This window comes from Pteropus vampyrus, unplaced genomic scaffold, assembly GCF_000151845.1.
Source record: "Pteropus vampyrus isolate Shadow unplaced genomic scaffold, Pvam_2.0 Scaffold127, whole genome shotgun sequence".
Taxonomy (NCBI): domain Eukaryota; kingdom Metazoa; phylum Chordata; class Mammalia; order Chiroptera; family Pteropodidae; genus Pteropus; species Pteropus vampyrus.
The window spans coordinates 610,211-630,439 of record NW_011888908.1 but is presented as its reverse complement, the minus strand read 5'-3'; the positions used below and the strand labels follow the sequence as shown (position 1 = coordinate 630,439).

Genomic DNA, 20,229 nt, shown 5'->3' with positions numbered 1-20,229 from the left:
CTAACAGCTGGCTGGACCAGAATGCTACAGACTCTTTAAGTTCAAATACGTCTCAAGCTGAACCCGAATCCTCACCTGCACTGTTCCCTGTAATCCTTTCTTCTCCCTAAATCCCATAATTTGTATTATAATCTGCCTAGTTGCCAAACCACTGGCCTGAGCATCATCCTTGACTTGCTCCTCCTTCCTTATCCTATTAGTTACTGATTTTGCCTCCTCAGGACACTTCAAATCTGTGACTCTCCCTGTCCCCACTACCTGCATCTGGGCCACAGATATCCCTACGTGGATTACTGAGTTATCCTCCTGGCTGGTCTCCCTTTCTCAGTGTTCACTTGTGCCCAGTACCCGGGCCACACTGGCACCAGAGTCCTCTATCTAAATAGAAATGTGATTACATCACCCCTCGCAGAATTCTTTCCCTGCCCCCCGGCCTCCTCTCTACTCTTCCTCTATATATTCAGGTCAGATCGATTTTTTTTTCTCTCCCAGTTCTTCAGCTCACTCTCTGCACCTTCCTCTATGCTCACGTGCCTGCCTGGAGCACACGTAGATTCCCTTTATACTGGTGAGTTTGTCCTCCCTCTTCAGGAAGCTTCCAGAACCCTGTAAATCTGAGTTATGTGGACTTCCTCTGGGGTCCCCTCTTATTCCACCCTTCCCATGTAATAACGCTTTCCATATTGTTTTGTAATCCCTCATTTTTGTCACGAATCAGTGCCTTCCTCTGAATTTTAAGCTCCAGGAAGGTAGGAGCGATGTCTCTGGTACGTCATTATGCTCCACGCTGCTAGTACGGTGCCGGGAATAGTGTGGGCATGCAATCAGTGTTCATTGAATGAAATGAATGCTCTGCTGGGCGCTTTCACATCCATTATCTCAGTGGGGGTAAAGCTGAACAATTTGGAGAGGATTTTAATGAAACGTGAGATGTCACTGGATTAGAAGATTATTTGTTGAGCTGTTTTGCACTAGTAGGAGGAAGAAGTTAGTCAGGAAAGCTGGTTAGAGTGAATGAATATATTTAATTACACCTCATAGAACAAAGAAGGAGAGCTTTTTCTAAAACTAGCTTACGTCATTTAAATTTCATCTTCTAAGAAGTTGAGGCCTGTAAATTGTGTGCTTTAATATTTAAAAGTATCAGATTGTTCATCTTTTAGGATTTTTTTTTTATCCACCTGGAAAAACTTAAGATGATTTAAAAATCTACCTATATACTTTATTCAGTGAATTCATTTGCGGGCTGGGGCTATAGAAATGAGTATCAATTTAATTATGCTCTTTTTATTACCAAAAAAATCGAGATGGAATATACTTTTAAAGATTTAATTGGGTTTTAAACACAGGGATAAAGAAGTAAACATGAAGAAATAAAGGAATAGATAACAATAGGAGGAAATCTAGGCTAAAAAAAACTTAGGTAAAATAAACTTTGAGGATAAAGTTAACTCTAAGCTATCTGGAAGTCAAGGCAAAAGACATAATGTGATAAGATACATTACCTGATGTCCTTTAACTTCTCTCAAATATGAACCTCCAAAAGCTGGAGAGCTCACAATTCAAGAGAGACTTTGCAGTCAAGTGCCTGAAGTACAGGTCAATTTAGATGCCAGCTGTGCCAGTTACAAAGTCCGTGCTCTGTTTTGAAACTGTCGAAGAGATTGGCGTGTGTTCTGTCTCAAAAGGTGGCCGAGTTCTCCATGAAAACGTGTAGAATGTTTAAAGAAAAAGGTCAAGACTTTTTCTTCAAAACACAACTTTGAATCCACTGAATTCCTTAAGAGGTATATTTATTTGGAGCTCCTAATTCTCTGTAGAACATGGGAGAGAGATGCTTGGTTTGGAATAACCCAAGGAGAGGATGCTGCAGTTATCTGCCTCTGCAAGAAAAAGGATCTAATGTCGATTTTGAGAATGCTGGACTTTGGCCAGCCATCACGGCATTCTCACAGTCCCACAAGATGCGGTAGCTAAGTGCACCCCACACGACTCCACGAACGGACCCATTGGGTGGAGTTGTTTGGGACTTTCTGCCACTAATTAACAGATAGGCTTCTAAGTCATCAAAGTGGTTTCTGGGTACGAGGATCACATGACTGATTTAGAGGAGGAAGTTCGCTGTCTTGTTTGCTATGACAGAGAACATGCAAAAGTCCCATCTGAAAGTGATAGGTATCTATTTAGGTTTTAAAGTTAAACGAGGTATATAGGGCTGTTTCGTGTAATTTAGAAATGGAATTTACTCTGTGAAAGCCCATTCCTATCCTCTCTGACTCCTAAGGCTTAAACACAGAGGTGATACTGAGACCACGTGATTTGACACATGAATCTGCCTGTTGGCAGAGGTCGGGGCTGATAGTACAGTAATAGAAGCTACTAGGTCTTCACCTGTTCCCCATAGTTTTCTATTTAGTGAAATAATGTAACGTCAACAATGTCTCAGTAAAAATAATCATTCCTCCTATTAGATTGAGCAGTTCCAACCTATGTCTAGTAGAGAAATCTAGCAAAGAGTTTTGGGGAGAGCCAGCACACTGGCACCTCTGGACTCTGGGGAGGTAGAAATTGTCTGATGAGTGATCTGGTTGGACTAAGAAAAAATACATCTAAGGAGTGAGAGTAAATGGGTTTTTGTTCATTCTGGACATTGAATAAGAATCTTCCCCCCAACTCCACAGCCACTGCCCGGCCATTCCTCAGAGGTGGCCGGGGCTTGGTCTTTATTTTGTGGTTTCTATAGGATCATTTCTGTGGTTTCTCTGAGTTACCCAGGTGAGAAATTTTAATGTGCTGCCTGGTTTGGGATTTTTTGGTTCAGAGAGACTGAGACAGAAAGAACCTGTGGTGCGTGCTGTACGGAGCATGGGTATTGCCCATAGAGCTCTGTTGTTTTTATCTTGTCCATTCTCTTGTTCTCACATAAAATGAGGAAGAAAATGGAGATTTTTTTTTTAATTTTCAAAGAAAAATTTTGTGATTCAGTTTTCCCTACACTGGGGCTGATTTTCCTTTCCATTTCTTTCCATGAACCAGAAGCCTTTTTGTAGGTGTGAGAGTGGCTGGTAAGGCAATGTGTGAACTGCTCAGTGTGGCCAGGCACCGCTGGTGGAAAGACAGAAACAGCGGCAGAAGTGGGGATGGGGGAGCACTGTCCAGTCTTAGAAAACCACAGAGAAAATTTAGGCAACTTAGCACAGCCTGTTGCCTCCCACCTTCAATTAAATTTTAGCCCTTTCTGATCACACATTCTTTCAAAACAGGTCTTAGCATCAAACAGCTCATAAATTATGTACCAATGCAAGTAAAAGATAATGTAGAATTTGAGCAGAATGAAATGTATTCTGCTCTTCAGACTTCCCCATGAATTAAAACAAGGTGAATTGTGGCACCACGGTGCTAGAGCCGAGATGTGAAAGTTCTTCCTGTGTTTCTACAGAGTACAGCACCATCCACAGCCCGTCAACACCCATTAAAGATTCGGACTCTGATCGATTGCGTCGAGGTTCAGATGGGAAGTCACGTGGACGAGGCCGAAGAAACAATAATCCTTCACCTCCCCCGGATTCTGATCTTGAGGTTTGTCATTGCCAACACCCGAGTAAATAACAAGGCATCTTAGTAGCTAAGTGGTGATCTATATACCTGCAGTGTATAAACAGCAGTGATCAAGGTGTCCAGATGCTATTACTGCTTTCTTTTCCATATCAACTATAAATAAAGCATTATTTTTTCTCTTCCATACACGTTATAAGTAAAGTAATTATTTCTGTTTTCTTTTCTGTTTAACTATATGGTAACGCATCTGTTTATTTCTCCGTGAGGAAATATAGTAAATTATATAATTCTGCTTGAACAAAATTATACTGCTCTGAATCATTGCCATTTCAACTAAGTATCGTACTAAAAATGCTTAATAAAACCCACTTTAAAATTAAAAACACACTTATGTATGTCAAGAAAGGAAAACCCAGGATGTCCTAAACTGAGATGGTCATCTATGAGACATGTTTTGGCGAAGTTCAAAAGCAGGAGGGGTTAAACAAAACCTATGAGGGTGGAAGATTTCATAGCCCTGAGTCCGCTGCAATTAAGTTATTTATTTATTTATTTTTCACCAAAATGAAATCCGATGGTGGAAAACATGATTATTTTGGCTGAAAACATGAAAAATTTCAGTAGAACCTATGTGTATGAACACGTACTGGTGTGAGTGGGGATGGGAAGAAGAAAAAGCAGGCTTGAGGCCTTCTGCGGTATCTCAAAGACCTTTTTGAAATGAGTTCTTCAAATCCTACTCCAAATACCCAAGAGTGTGTCAAGAGCGGGTGCAACGTGTCTGCTTAAACTGTTAACTGTCTGTAATCTGAAAACAGTATGTAACCCATCCATTTGATAACAGCCCAATAAGTAACAAAAGATGAATAGAGGATGTAAGTTCGGTTTTTGTGTGCAGTTTTGTTTAATACTTGGCTCAATAAAAATAAACCATAAGATTAGCTATTTTAACACTTCTTAATGAGCAGAGAACAGAGATAAGGAGAAGATAAAGTGAATAATTTTTGACCTATTGCTCCTCTGTCTCAGAAATTAGAAGCAGATGAGTTTTAGCTCATTTTTTTATTTCTTCAGATCTGAGACTGATAATCTACTCCAGAAGCAGAAAGGACGTATATTATTTCTTTCCTATATTTATATTGATTATGTTACTAATATAATTATTCTCTCGTATCATATCTGAGGTTATAACTGGAGAAAAGTTATATCTGGAGAGAGTCTTTAAAATAGTTTTATTTTTAAAAATATAGTAAATTCAGACTTTTCTTTCATCTACCGCTTCAAGACCACCTATTCATGTTGAAGTTAGCTGAATAACAGATTTCTCAACCCAGGGAACAATGCGTTGATGTGGCTCTTCCTTTGCAGAGAGTGTTCATCTGGGACTTGGATGAGACCATCATCGTTTTTCACTCCTTGCTTACCGGGTCCTACGCCAACAGATACGGGAGGGTGAGTGCCACCGCGAGTGTTTTTTCCTTACAGTAAATAGGCCTAGAATTGGTTTTTGTGTCCAGGGAATGTGATGTGACTTTAAGTAATGAATTTAAAATAGAAAAAGGAAAATAACTTGATTTATTGATATAGTCAAATATATATGTTAAGCAAAAACATGTAAATGAACAAAAGATTTTTTTTTTTAGGTCCTTAAAAATGAGATTAAACTTTTTGCAATTAAATTCATCCTTATTTCAGACCCCAATGAATAAAAGTAACTGGATGCTATTCTACGATGAAATATTAAGTCGTATAGATGACATAGAAAGATCTTTTGGGTTGTATTATTTTATTTGCCATGACCTTTTATTCTTTCTATTTACAACAGATTCAATGGAGCAAATATTTCACTTGTTATCATCTTCAGTGATTAGTGGTGTTAATATCTTATTTTCAAAGCACCTGTTATGTCTTTCTAAGTCCCTTTGCTGTGGGGCTCTATTTTTGTGAAGGATATGTAAAATTGGGCCTCGGATGACAACGGGACCAATGCATTTATGTTTGAGTTGTTAAAATATTTATCGTGGTGTCGTAGATAAAAAATAATATTATAGAACACCTTTCACGAGTAGACCTTCAGTTTCAATGTTCTACATTTGGGTTTCCCGATACCTTGAAAATTCTTTTTGCTATATTGCTTGATTCGTGAACCTTTCCCACACAGAAATCACGTTATTTAAAATGGTTGTAGGTAAGTTCTGAAATTATTCCATGAATAGGTTTCTCATTATTTTTTACTCTTTAAAGAAATAATATTAAAGTCTTAGGTTCTTGAAGCTATTGATTTGAAGCCTTAGGAACTAACTTCTTATGTCTGGTGGCTCCAGGTGTTTATCGCAATTTAAAGTTGATTGCATGCTGTCATTACAGATTTTATTCAAGTCTTCATCTTAATATTTATTTCAATAAACATAATCGAGTGCCAGCTGCGTGGGTGTGGTCTGGAGGGGGAAGTAGGGGAATTATCAGTCAAGCTTCTCAGTGCAGCTCCCTTCTCATAACCATAAAGATACGGCTAATCGAAAAGCTGCAAAAATGCGCATTCGTAAGAGTAAGAATATTCCAACATTTGGATTTCTGTTCAGAAACAAGGTATCTGTAAAACACAGTATGTCCCATCTTATTGTTCAACACATTTCCTGTGAGAAGAAGACAATTAACAAAAATCAGATTATGAAAATTAAGCCATAAAAATCAGTCATTCAAAGGAAGTCTCCAACTGAGTGTTCAGCGCAATAAGGACAATAAATATTAGCTGTGTTGTTTTTTTTTGTATTTTATACGATCGTATACTTATATTTTTATCACTAGGAATAGTGATGTTCCTAATTTTACAAAAACTACTTTAAAAACTAATTAAAGATTAAAACAAATATCAACATGTAGCTCATAGGAAGAATCTCGAACATCTTCTTAACTGAACCATTATAATGTTCCCATAACTAACTTGTAAGAAAGAAAGCTGGCTCTGGAACTGGCACAAAAGCACTGGAAAGAGCACGCACTTAGAAAACCAGCATTTGAAAACCATCCAGAAAATCTCAGGTCTTTAAAAGTTTGCTGACTAAAAGCCAACTTGATGCAAAGAGTATTGTCTTGATCAGTCCTTTGTAGCCATTGAGAGGGGCCAGCGGAGAGTGAGGTGAACATCCCATGACCTACTGACCTCCCGTCAATCTTTGACCATAAATTATTAATTTACATGTAGAATTCATACCTAACCTAGAAACCACTGGCTCTCTAGAATTTTTTCATTCAGATTCTCAAGAATATCTAAATAAAACATTACCAATACCAAAAGTGTCAACCATTAGTATTTTGGGGCTTCATCAAACGGTATTTTGTTTGTTCATTTGTTTAGTTTTCTCATACTACAGCATGTGATAAAAAGTCTCAACTCATATCATTCACAAAAGCCAGACTTGTAGATTCTTTAAGTGTGGGTGATTTGAGATATTGAAATGTAAGCTTACCCTTCATTTATGAGCTGGTGGTGGTCAGGGAGAAGCACATTCAGAAAACCTAGTTAGGGAAGGTCTGCCTGAGCGAGACTTTGAGCCTGAGGTCAGAAAGACTGGAAGAGTCTGGCAGTTTGTGTGATGATCATCAAGAGAAAGAGCGTTCTAAGCAGAGGAAGCGGCAAGTGCAGAAGCAGGAGAGGGCTTGGTGCTTGAGGGGGAGAGGCCGGTGTGACCCAGCTTAGTGATGGAGACGCCGAGTCGAGAGAGGTGAGGGCAGGGAGGCAGGGACACAGGGCCTCCCCGCCACAGGGGGAGAGTTGGCCACACGCCATAGGAAGTCATTCAAGGACTTCACGGGAGGACGGGAAAAGATCTGATTGAGATTTTTAGATGATTTTGGCTGTACGCGGAGAATTAATAGTAGAGGAGGAGGAATGGGAGAAGAGGGAGCGGGTTTTAGCAGTGGTCCGACGTGCTAGCAGTGGAAATGGAGAGAGCTGATCGGATTCTACATTCCGTTGCAAGCAGAGAAATTGGATTTGGAAATTATCCGGGTTGGGCTGGTGGGCAGCACGTCATAGAGAAGAACGCAAAGGTCGTTCCCAGGTTTTCGTCTTGAGCAACTGCGAGAGTAGTCGAAATGAGAATGCGGAGTGTGGGAGGAGCTGACTTGGAGGGGAAATGGAGTTTGGCGTGTGACGAGGTTGAGATGCCTGTTAGACGTGTAGTTGGACTAGGCAAGGGGGGCAGTTAGAAGGCAAACCCAGGACATGGGGCCGTGGTCAGGGCTGGAGATGTCACCGGTAGAGTCGCCGGCACACAGCTCAGACAACAGGCTCTTTAGACCCTCTGGACTTGATGCTTCCCTCGTGTTCACGGAGCACCTCCTTTGTGCTGGACCCTCACGGTCAGCCTGTCGTCTCACTGTCCAGACAGGTTCTAGAGACACTGCCAAGGACACTGAATCGTAGCCTGAAGCATGCGGGAACGCTCGCTTAATGTTCTCTTCATCGGGCAGAATTTGCTCCCAAATCTGATAATCCTGCCTTATAAAAATCTGTGGTCCAGCGAGGATTCCTGCTGCCTGTGCTGCTCACCAGGGCGGGCAGAGCATCTGCATCCCTTTCGTTCCGCCGAGGCCCGCGGAGCCGTGGGCAGCTCGCGGCCAGGCCTGCTTCATGGGAGCGCGGCTTCCTGCTGTTCCCGAGCGTTGCCAAGGGAAGCGTGTAAGGCTGGGCCATACTCTGCAGGCATCGAAAGAAGCGAATGCCTGACAATGTGAGAGCTGTTCGGTCTCTATGGGAACCAGATATTTGAGAAGTAGCTTAGTCACAGTAGCTTAGGCAACTCAATGAGTAGGCCATTCAGTAAGGGGATACAGGATCTGGTTGATATAATGCAAAATTAGGGCATGTTACAGCAGTACGTACAAAAAAGAGTTTGAGAACATCCCACCTTCCGTGTAATCCTAGCTCTGGGAAGCAGGCATGTGGGGCGTTAGGAGGAAGAGCTGTTTCGTAACAGTGGTGAAAGGGACTACAAGAGGGTGCTAGGTCCAGTGCAGGCTTCGCTAGGGATGAGAAGAGAGACAGCCTGCTAGCGGGAAAATAAAGTCCAGAGTGGTACCGAAAATTTGGTGGTGGTTAACGATATCTGCCCCCGCTTTCTTGGATTCATTTTTAGAAGTTGCTTTTAAACTCAGTCCAAATTCCCTGATTTCACTGAAGAAAACGAGTCTCGATTATTTTCATTGAATACTCCCTTTAAATCAAACAGTAGAATCCAGTTGTTATGTCAGAGCACACACCCCAAATGTGTTTTGAATAAGTGTTGTGCTGACACCCCAGGCATGACCCCCCTCTTGTGGGGGCCTCCCCAGATATCTCTGCCCACGGCTTTATTGTTCCGGCACCTTCCCGTTATTGCCGTTCATACAGATTGGGCTAGAATCGGCCTGAAAAGCGCACTCCTCATTTTACGTAAAAACCTAAACATGAGCACTTAAGACAACATAAAGCTTAGCATTTTTCATTGTAGGTCCTACTTCTTAAGAATTTCCTATGCCCCCAGCATTCATTTAATTCAACATTAAGGGTCTGAAATCGCTACTACTAAGTCCATTTCATAGATGAGGAAAACTGAGGCTTGGCAAAGGTTAGAGACCAAATGCGAAAAACACTGAGCACCATGACTGGCATAAAACAGATAGTAATTATAGTTTAATGTAGTTGACAGTCAGATCGAATCTGGCTTAGTGGCCAGTGAGTAATATGTGGTAGTTTCTTCAAATTAAGTGTCAATATGTGATACACCTTATAGTGTGATGCAGCATCAGATTTAAATTCAGGTAGCTCTAGACTCAAATCAAAGCTCTGACTTTTCAGGGTTTTGTTTTTTTTTTTAATCTTGGGCAAATTATTTATTCCTACTGTCTCTCAGTTTCCCCACCTATAAAACTGGCTACTTGACTTGCAGAATTGTCTTAAGAATTAAGTTGTATCAATTATATCTCAGTTTTAATTGATACAACTTAATTCTGAGGGAAAAAGAAAGCTTTAAGTTGTGTCGTGAATTTAGGGCTCAGCACCGTGTCTTATTAATAGCAGTAACCCACCACTGAGAACAGCACATTGATCTCGCCACTTGTTGGCCTTGTATCTGCTGTCTGAGCATTTGTTTTATAATGCACCAGGCTTCTACGAGGATCCCAATCGTCTTAGTGACTTCAGATCAACAAAACCTCTCTAGCGAGTATGATACTGTGGTTATTCAGCACACTGATGGAAGAAAAATTTGAAAGCCCTTTAGCCCATTTTATCTGAACACTCCAGTTAGCCAGTAAAGATCGCTGCTCTTACCCTGTTTCATGGGGCATCACTACACTCCAGAATCTTTTGAGGGGTGACTTTCTTCCACGGCGGCTAGTGAAGATGCTCAACTCTTGGCATGGCGCCAAAGCAGCCAGGCACCCAGTGTCCTCCTCGGACGGTAGAGGGTCTGGTCACTTAAACAGAACGATCTGTCTTGTGCGACCTCCAGCCCACAGGCTGGGCAAGGCTCTTCTGTGAAAAGTCAGATAGTAAATATTTCAGGCTGTGTGTGGCCAGCTGCCTGTCATAACCACTCAACTAAAGCCACCACAGACAATATGTAAACAAATAAATGTGGCTGTATCCCAATAAAACTTTATTTATAGTTCCCAAATTTGAATTTCATGTAATTTTCATGCCATGAAATATTATTCTTCCTTTGGTTTTTAAAAATCTAGACCAGGGGTCTAAGTCAGAAATCAACAGACTGCATCCTGTAGGCCAGATCTGGTTCATGGCCTGCTTTGGTAGGGCCTTCAAGCTAAGAATGTTATTTAAATTTTTTTTAAATAGTTATTTTAAAAAAAAGAAGAATTTATTTCAGAGATTGCATATGGTCTGCAAAGCCTAAAATATATATTGTCTGTCCCTTTAGAGAACAAGTTTGCCTGCCCCAGCTCTGCCTCAGGCTGTTGTGTCGATTAGTTTCACTTCTGCCTTCAGGGCACCAGGACGATTCAGTGACAGCCACATTGTGCGACTAGACTGTAAGCTCAGTGCAGGCACCACGTGTCAGCATCTGGGGCCCCACTGAAGCGCATGTCAGCACATGGATTTATTAGGGTAAGTGAAACAGCTGGAACAAATAGGCCCAACGTGCCGTTGCTTAAACACAGAAACTTATCTCTTATTTAATGGTCTCAAGTGCATCTTCCAGGTTGCAAGGTTTGGACAGATGAGGTTGTGCCATCTCACCATGTAGCTTCTGAGGCTTCTGTGATCGTTGTCATCCACTTTCTAGCCCAGAGAGAGAAAGCAGGGCGGGCATGAATGGGAAGCTTAGGAGGGGCGCACACCTCTGCTAACACAGCCCAGGGCAGGGGAGGCAGGCAGCTGTGACCTTGCTACCTGCGCAGGAGGAAACAGAATGGACTGTGGAGGACAGGTAGCAGAGGGAGCCACACTTCTCAGTTAAGAACTATTTGACAAACGAGTGCGACCCAAAGCTTGCTTTTCAGCCCTCCTCGTGGCTCGGGCCATCCCAGTGCCCAAAGGCTATGTGACAGGCGTGATGAAGAGTGATGAGTCGCCAGTTCAACCCCAAAGGTTAGATCCCTGGTTTGGTTTTCTCGTTCTGTATATCAACGCCAAGTTAGATCAGGATGGTGAGATGATCTGCGGTTCCAAGTATAACTTTTGGAATCTGCGGAATTACGTGGAGTCTAAGCTCTCAAAACAGAAACACAGTGTTGTTGACTCTCAGGGGATTTCCAGCCAGAAGCGGCTTCTTCACACCTTCTCTTTGCTCTTAGCCTCTCTTTCCGTCTAGCTGCCCGCGCCTTCCGACTGGCACAGTAAGTCCTCACGTAATGCCATCAATAGGTTCTTGGAAACTGTGACATTCAGTGAAACAACATGTAATGAAACCAGTTTGACCCCAGGCTAATTGATAGAAATAAGAATTAAGTTCCACAGCATATTTCTGGTCACAAAAACATCAGCAGACTTCTAAATAAAGACCCAAAGACTTCTAACATGGAACCTTGGAATAAATTCCAATTATACAGACATTTAAGAAAGGTCAATAAAAGCCAAATAAGATAATTTTCCAACCTGCTTTTCCAGTTCAGGGTCGCAGGTGTCTGGAGCCTGTCCTGGCAGCCCAGGATGCCAGGCAGGACCCACCCTGGACACCTTTCCATCCCAGGGTCACTCACAGCCACACACACTCAGACTGGGGCAGTGTAGACACGTCCATTCTCGCCCCGTCCCATCTCTGGGACGTGAGAGGAACCTGGAGAAAAGCCACGGACATGGGGAGAGTGCGCAACTCCACACAGTGGCCCCTACTGGAATCAGCCTTTTTTCTCATCAATGTTGTAACAAAATGTGATTCAAGGACTTGCTCTACGTAACTGAAATGCATGTTCCTGCAACCTTACTGGATTAAACTTTATTTTTCCAACGCATACGTGTTGACGGAAATGTAGTGAATGGCTGTGAGTCGTCACAGCTCCCCAGCCACCACACCGGCCTGTCTCCGCTGGCTCTGGCCCTCCTGGCTCTGTAGCCTCGGGAGAAGCATGTGACATCTGAGTCTCACTTGTCCTGTCTTAGTCTTCCCATCTTTAAGACACAGGGCTGTTGGGAGAGCAATGTAAAAGCACCTGGAGGAATATTCAGAGGCGCTCTGAATAAGCTGGTGTGGCTTGCTTTGGGAGCTCACAGGAGGGAGTGGCCAATAGTAAATATTGTGTTTTTCCAGGTAGCAGAGGGGGAGAGGTAGAAACAGAATAACCACGCAGAGAAATGACGGGAAAAAAGGCTGCATGTCTATAAAGTATGTTCAGAGGACCAGACTCACAGAAGACGAGCAGCAGAAAATGTGTCGAAATGTAATAAAAACACTGCATCTTTGTCCAGCTTTTACGGTTTACACTATCTCCCATTTATTATCCAATTAGTTCCTTCTTTTTCTCCAATGAGAAACCTATGGCTCAGAACAATTAAATGATTAGCTCAAGGACACAAATCTCTTAACTGACCACAGGAAGAATCTAATCTTTCTGATTGGCCTGTCGCCCCAGAGGAGGGCTGCTCGAACGCCGAGTGCCAGGATTTAGTGCAGCAGGCCTGGGGGTGCCATGAGCAATATTAACACAGCACAGTGACACGCTGGAAGTGTACAACTTGAAAGATTAATCTGATAGCAAAGGAGATTATTGTAGTGCTCCCGCTAGGAAATAATAACCCTGGAAACGGCCGTAAGGTAACCCTGGGCAGGAGAGAGAGGCGGGAGAGCGGTTGCGAGAGAAACCGAGGTAGGCCCTTTGATGGGATTCGGCTGTTTAGCCTTTTCGTTGGCCCTGTGTGGGTCCCCACACGTGAAGACCAGTTTGGCCAGGTCTGCCCAGGTTTGCTTCTTCCTCCTCCTTCTTTGTACCCCGCTTCCTGGCAGTCGACCCATGTTTGGGGTTCATTGGGTTTTTTCCACAATCAAAACTAATCTTTGGAATGGTGAGCTTCTTTCTCTGATTCTTCCCTTGGCTATTGTTTTCGCGATGTCGAAAGGGAATCTCTTAAGGAGAAAATTGAAGCGGTCAAGTGTCACATATCTAATCAGTAAAATGACCCGATCAGCCCCACCACAGGTTTGGGTTTGATTTTATTTTTTTAATCATTCAGACTGTAGTTCAACCGTGTTTTAGATTTCATTTGTATACGCCCTCTCAGGGTAATCCAGATTATTTCTTAATTGGCATTAGAACTACACCCAGCTCCTAAACCTTGGCATTTCATGCCAGCTGTTCAGCGACAGGGCTTTATAAGATTGCAAAAGTTAATACTTCATTGATGGCATTGATAACTAGCCGAGTGGGAGGTCATCAGTGGAACCTTTGGGTCTCATAGGTTGTACATATCATTTCCATAACACTTCTAGTAATATTTTTTAAAAGAAATAACATTTTAGCATTTTTTTTTTCTTCTCGCAGATAAGGGAGCTACTTTTCTAATCTTATCTTTAATCCTTTCCTTGTGAGCAGCCAGCATGGGGCCTTGAAAATAAGCCACTCCTGTACTCAGAGTGCCCATTCTTGTTTTTCAGCTTTGTTTTCCCCAAAACAAAAGATCTGGAATGGGGAGAATTTACTTAAAAGGACGTTCAGGCCCTGCGTGTGGCTGTAATATTAGCATTCTAAATAAGGAGCTGTTTAAGGGGTCTAAAATGGGTATTTTCTCCTTTTATTTGATCGATAACCGCCCAAAGGTTTGTTGCATACTTGACAGGATTTTCACATTGACCAACAAATCCTCATAAACCTGCTCCACGTTAGTCACACCTCACCCAGGCACCTTAGCTCTGCTCAGTGGAGGCTTAGCTGCCCACGCAGGTTCAGGGCAGCTGGAACTTAGAAGCCTTACCTTTTATTCCGTAAATTCAAAATGTAAGTTCGTATCCTGAGGAACTAGTCTCACTTTCTGGAATAGTCAGACCATCTGCTAGCAACTCTTTCTCGCCTAAGATTAATTCTCTAAATGGCAGTTTTTAAAACACGATAGGCTGCCCTTTGATCCAAAGTCGAAGGGCGATTGCGAGGAGTTTGTGTGGATTTGATCTCGTCGATGTAATGAGGTACATATTCAACTAGAGAGGCAAAAGACATTTATCGTATAGTTAAAACATACTTACAAGCTGAAAATAGTAATAGGTAGAAATGTAAAAGCAAAATTAATTTGGGGAGATCTTCCAGGAAAATAAACCCCTGACACCAGGGGTGCTTTGTGGAACCCAGTTACCAATTTCAGAATGCCGTGGCTATCAAAAATTAGAACAATGACTTGGATATTAAAATATTTCTTAAAAGGCTCAACTTAAAGAATTTAAATTGGACAAATTTACATTGCCTGATGTGTTCGCTTGGTTTGTTTAACTGTTAAAATTTTTGCTTTTCAGTTTAGGAAAAAACGGTTAAAAAAAAATGAAAGGGCAAAACGTGTGAGGGTGTGTAAATAGGAACCAGAGCTATATTAAAAATAGAACATTTTTTTCCTTAAATGCTTTACTGGTTTATCTAAGCAATAAAGAGATATTGCTTCCTTGTTAGCATTTGGTGCTATTTTTAGTTGTTCTTCTAGTAAAACTGAAATGACTTACAGTTCTTTTCGGACTACACAAGATCTAAAGTAATATTTGGCATTTGCGGTATTCAATCAAAGCTAAAAAATCTTGGGACATATCTTTTTAAACAGTTACAGAAAAGGGAGAGATATTTTTATGGTTAGATGAATGGTTAGCTTTAAGATTTCTAGAGAAAGGAGAAGGCATTTTATTTTTATAGGATCTAAAAACCCAAGAAGAGATAAACATGTTTTCCTTAAACTTTCTATTTTGAGGCTCAAAGGACCATGAACACTCAGAGCCAAAGTAGAATTTTTGAGAAATTAAATGAAAATGGGTTAAGAAAATCATTTTTGAATCAACCTCCATTGGGAGCGTGGGTACCATTAGGTTAAATTGCTATTCGAAACCAGGAAGTGAGAATTGGGAGTGATGTATATCGTCCTTCAGAACAGTTTTTGCAGTGCTTACTTGAAAGATAGTTAAGATCAAATGTCATCTACAAATACTGGAGTCAGCGATGCAGATGTCACTATAATATTTCTCATCCTAAATGGGCAGCAAAATAATCTGGACAGCATGAACTTCAGCCTGGCCAGTGGAATAAAGCACAAGGCAGGTGAGAAGTTACTCACTGCTCCTTCTCAACAGGGACCTGGAGCAATTCACTGCGGTGTCCCTGTTGAGTGAGGTCCCACGCTAACATCTTGTGGTCCCCCTGTCAGGACTACCCCAAATTTAAGACTCCGTCAAGAGGATTTGTCATGATAGAAACAGTAGATGGTTCTCAGTACCTTGGCCTCTGGCATGTAGTCATGTAGTCAAAGTAATGATGAGAAAAAACATCCATGAATTCAGAAAGCCGTACCGCCGAGCAGCACTCTTCTCAAGCTGCACACACAGCCTCCCGTGTCATACAGACTGTGGTACCCGAGACACACGCCTGGCTTTACACTCCTCTCCCATCTGAGTCACCGTGTTTCCCAGCCTGACACTAGCGAGTCATTCAGAAAGTCAGTCTTTCATAATTTATTGAATACATACATGGTAGTGTAGTGGGCGCCTGGCCATAATTCCCGCCTTCAGGGGGTTTATAAATTAATACAGGAGGCTGTCGGTAGGGAATGAATGAATCTTCAACAGTGCCCTTTACTGGGGCAAAACTATTCTGAACTAGTGCCGCTGTAAATCCACCAAGGGTGAAATGGCAGAACCTCCAAAGGAAAAACAATGTTCAAAAGGAAACAGCCTCCTTGTATTATTCATAGCAAGCATTCTCTAGGAGCTACAATCATTGAACCAGTACGAAATAGCTCATAATAGGATATCAAATGATAACGCTGGCAGTGTGGATCAGTGAAAATTTAGGATCCACAAGGGCTGTACCACCGAAAAATAAAGGCCGGGGGCCCTAAGTGAGATGCTTCTAGGGTTCTTGCCCCTCAGCAGTTACGCTGGGAGTGTTCTCCCTTACAGCTGATAGACATTGCAGTGCGACATCGCTCTTCCTAACCGCATGAGACGTGGGTCCTACGGCTTCAGTTATAAATGCAGGAGTTCTTTTTGGTTTTCTGGAAAAGAACATCCATATGATAAAAATCAGTAGAATTCATACAGGCAAAGAGCTGTGTCTGACATACTTTCTTGTGTATATTCTAAGTTTCACTTAAGTCCAGGTACAGTTTACCAAGCAAGTCCTAACACCTTCTTTTCAACAAATAGTGCTATGCTGAGGAAATTTGCATGGCTTTTCCAAGTTTGACTTTAAAAATTTGGCATTTTAGGAGCATGATTTGAGTGTGCTTTAAATTTTCAAAAGAAGTATTTTTAATTCATAGTTTTACCACCGAAAGATCTTGGTGGATATTTTTTATATATTTAAAAAAGAATTAATTACAGAAGCTTGTAAACATATATGAAAGTAGATGGGATAATATAATGAAACCCAGATTAACCCTTCCCAGCTTTAATCAAGTCCAAGGTTATCTTGTATCTATACCCTTTCCACACGAGGCCATGGTAAAATACACATAATGTAAACTTTACCTTCTTAGCAAATTTGAAGTGCGCAGTTCAGCAGCATTAAGTACCTTCACATGGTTGTGTAACCGATCCCAGAACTCTGCATCTGGCAAAACTGACAGTCTATTGAACAGCGCCCCACAGCACCTGGCGACCACCACTCTGCTTTCCGTCCTGTGATTTTGACAACTCTAAATATCTCGTAAAAAGTAAAAACTCACACAGTATTTGTCTTTTTAAGAGTAACTGATTTCACTTAGCAGAATCTCTTCAAGGTTCGTTCGCGTTGTGGTGTGTGTCAGCTTCCTTCCTTTTTAAGGCTCCATTGTGAGGGTGTGCCACATTTGTCAGTGGACACTTGGGTTGCCGCCACCTTCTAGCTCTTGTGAATAAGGCTGCTATGAACATGGCTGTACAAATATCCCTTTGAGACCTTGCTTTTATATAGGGTACATACCGAGAGGTAGAATTGTAGCATCATATAGTAAGCAATTCTACGCCTGAGTTTTCTGGGAACAGCCATACTGTGTTCTGTAGCATCTGCACCATTTTACATTCTCACCTGCAGAGTGCTCCATTTCTTTATAGCTTCATCAACACTTATTTTCTGTTTTGTTTTGTTTTTATAGTAGCCATCGTAGTGGGTATCAGGTGGTATCACTGTGATTTTGATTTGCATTTCCTAATGATTAGTGATATTGACCATCTCAGGTGCTCGTTTACCATTTGCATATCTTCTTTGGAAAAATATCCATTCAAGTCCTTTGCCCATTTTTGAATTAGGTTTCTGTTGTTGTTGTTGAGTCATAAGAGTTCTCTTATGTATCCTGCATATTAACCTCTTGTCAAATATATGAGTTGTAAATGTTTTCTCCCATTTCTTAGGTTACCTTTTCACCCTATTAATTTGGTCCTTTGGTGCACAGAAGTTTTTAGATGTAGTGTAATTTATCTAAGTGAAGCCTGAAGTATGACCATTATGAGAGTGCACATTTTTGGTGTCCTGCCCCTCATGCAAGAGTTCTTTGCAAGTTATGAGCACAGTTACCTTAGAAGAAACTTTTTAAATTTCTGTGCCAAGTGGCAGAAGGGGGGCCCGCTAATGCCTCGTGTTGGGACTAGCATTAGACCTGGTTCAGGGGAGAGACGAGCAAGCAGGCTTCGTCGCAAGCTCTGTACGAGGCAGTTTCATCCCTTGTCGTCCTGAGGGAATCACTAAACTGAAGTGTGAAGCTAACAGAACAGGCCTGCAGGAGCAACAGTGTCTCTTCATCCCGTGGCCGAGTCTTGGCAAAATCACATTCTGAATTGCTGTGGACCGTGCTTACTGAAAAGTGCATTTGTCCTGACCCTTAATGTTTACCAAATGTCCTATGTCATCTATGAAACAAAACAGGGCAACAAGAGGCCATATTTCCAGTGTTCCGACACCCACATGCATTTATAGACACCCTTTTCTTTCATTTACTTCAAACCAGATTATAGATTTTCAACACATGAATTCAACACTGATGGACATAGGAGGCTGAATTTAATGGTATTTCAGCATTTCTATGCACTGCTTTTGTCTAGAATTTCTTTTTAAACATTTTCATGACACGAAGTTCTGGAATAATAGTAGGGATAAGGCTGAAAAACAGAAAAGATGAAAAGAATGGCAGTGGGCCGAGGACGGTTCTCGCGATATCAGTACAGGACGGTCGCAAGTTTGGTCTTGCTGAGCTGGTCCGTGTTCCAGATGCGAGAGAAAAAGATCTTGAGGCAGTGGGAGAATTAAAGATCATTTGCTAAAGATTGAAAGTAAAATGATTGTTTTAGGCCTGGGTCTCCCTGAGCAGACATCATCATTGTTTAATTTTTTCTCCGTAGAGTTGCTTTCTGCTCAGTAGAAATAATAGTCTTTTGCTTAACCCACAACAGCCATGGGCGGCCTAGCATTGCAGCAAGTTCTTTCACTTTATTGAAGAAGACATTTGCCATTCAGTATTATGTCAGAATAATTTAGGAGAGGGTTTGCATTTTATTCATGTGTGTGTGGCATGGCGTGGTGCTAGATGCTGTTTGTTCTGTCTGGGTTAAGGAGCAGCTCGAGCATGTCTCCAGTGATAGAATTCCTTGAGCCTAAGAGCTGTAGTAAATCCGTCCTGTTTCTTCATTAAGCAAGAAGAATGACAAAGCAATTGTATTTTCTTTTTTTCAGCCTCTTCACTGTGCTATTCAGTTTTTACTAGAGACCTAAATTGCAGAGCACAGAAGAATATATTTTGCAGAAGGTTGTAATGCATGCCACTGTTGAGTTTAAACCAATAAAATATTGTATGCTGATATTATGCTAACATTATCCACTTCATTAAGTAGATAAGGAAGGTATTGGGAGCAGTTATTCTAAGAATGCACTGTTCTTTAACCAGGCACAAATTAATCAGGCATTACTAATGAACATGTTTAAGACTATATTTTATAGATAGAATGATGTCAGGATTCAAATGTCTGTTTGTTTCTCCTAAGCTAGGTATCTAGGCCTTTTTTTTTTTCCCAACACTGAACACTAACAACTAATAAAAGATCAGAATTAATATTTTATTTTTTCTTCATTGGAATTACTTGAAATACTCTGTTTATTGTTTTTCATTCATTTGTGCCTCCACCTGACTTTGGGAAAGCCCGTGCACCTGGCCTTGTGCTAGGTCCCAAGGTCGTGTGGAGATGCGGGGATATAGGGATAGACAAGCAGTATAGACAGCTGTGGTACCCAGCAGCCGATGAGCCTGGCTGGGGAGAGTCATGGCGGAGACCCTGGGCTGATGCCGGGCCGGGGGGCGAAGCACTGTGCAGGGCTGGTCAGAGACCTCAGGATGTGAATGTGACAATCAGTGCAGGCTGACCATGGGCCCTAGTTTTCTTTAAGATCTTTGGTGGAAACTTCCGTCAGAGCTGCTTCACTTTTACATTAAGCCTCTGCCTAGACATCTTTCGAAGAAGATTTCATGATTTAAAAAAAAAAAAAGTTAAAAAGCTTACAAATAAGTGAGAGGTAAGCGAGAGAAGCAAGAGTCAGACGTTTATGGGCCTTTGGTTCTTGTCAAAGTGCCTGGATGTTCCCTAAAAGAGAGAGGACAATGGGATGGGCATGGTGAGTACCTGGGTGGAAGCCTGAGAGGGAGCCTGTTGAGGATATCTACACAAGAGACGCATGGCTGAGGGAAAACTAAGTTAGATTTGGTGTGGGGGTCAAAAGAGTCTGTTTAGAAGAATGCCACGGTTTCCTTCTTTTGGAGGATGCCATTCTCCAAAGAAGGAAAACGGGAAGGTTCCAGGGGAAATATGATGAATCCAACTTGTAGCACGCTGAGTGCCAGGTGCTCTTGGGGCATCCAAGTAGACATGACCCATAGGTAACTGATATGTGGACATACAGTTGAGATCTGATTTTAATAGCGGGGAGTGGAGTGGTGGGTGAAGTCATGGGTGTATTGGGGTCTGTGAGGCAGTGTCGATAGAGTGAGAAGTAGCTGAAAACAGTCCTAAGGACCAATATCAT

The 20,229-nt window shown here is 41.8% G+C and overlaps 1 protein-coding gene across 1 annotated transcript in view; it reads left to right on the top strand.

The window, feature by feature from the left end:
• Window positions 1–20,229, top strand: part of EYA1 (EYA transcriptional coactivator and phosphatase 1) — a 157,771-nt gene that overhangs the window by 82,521 nt on the left and 55,021 nt on the right. Inside the window, exons 10-11 of the mRNA XM_023534594.1 lie at window positions 3,440–3,579; window positions 4,927–5,010. Coding sequence (XP_023390362.1) covers window positions 3,440–3,579; window positions 4,927–5,010 — 224 coding nt within the window. The remainder of the gene's footprint in view (window positions 1–3,439; window positions 3,580–4,926; window positions 5,011–20,229) is intronic.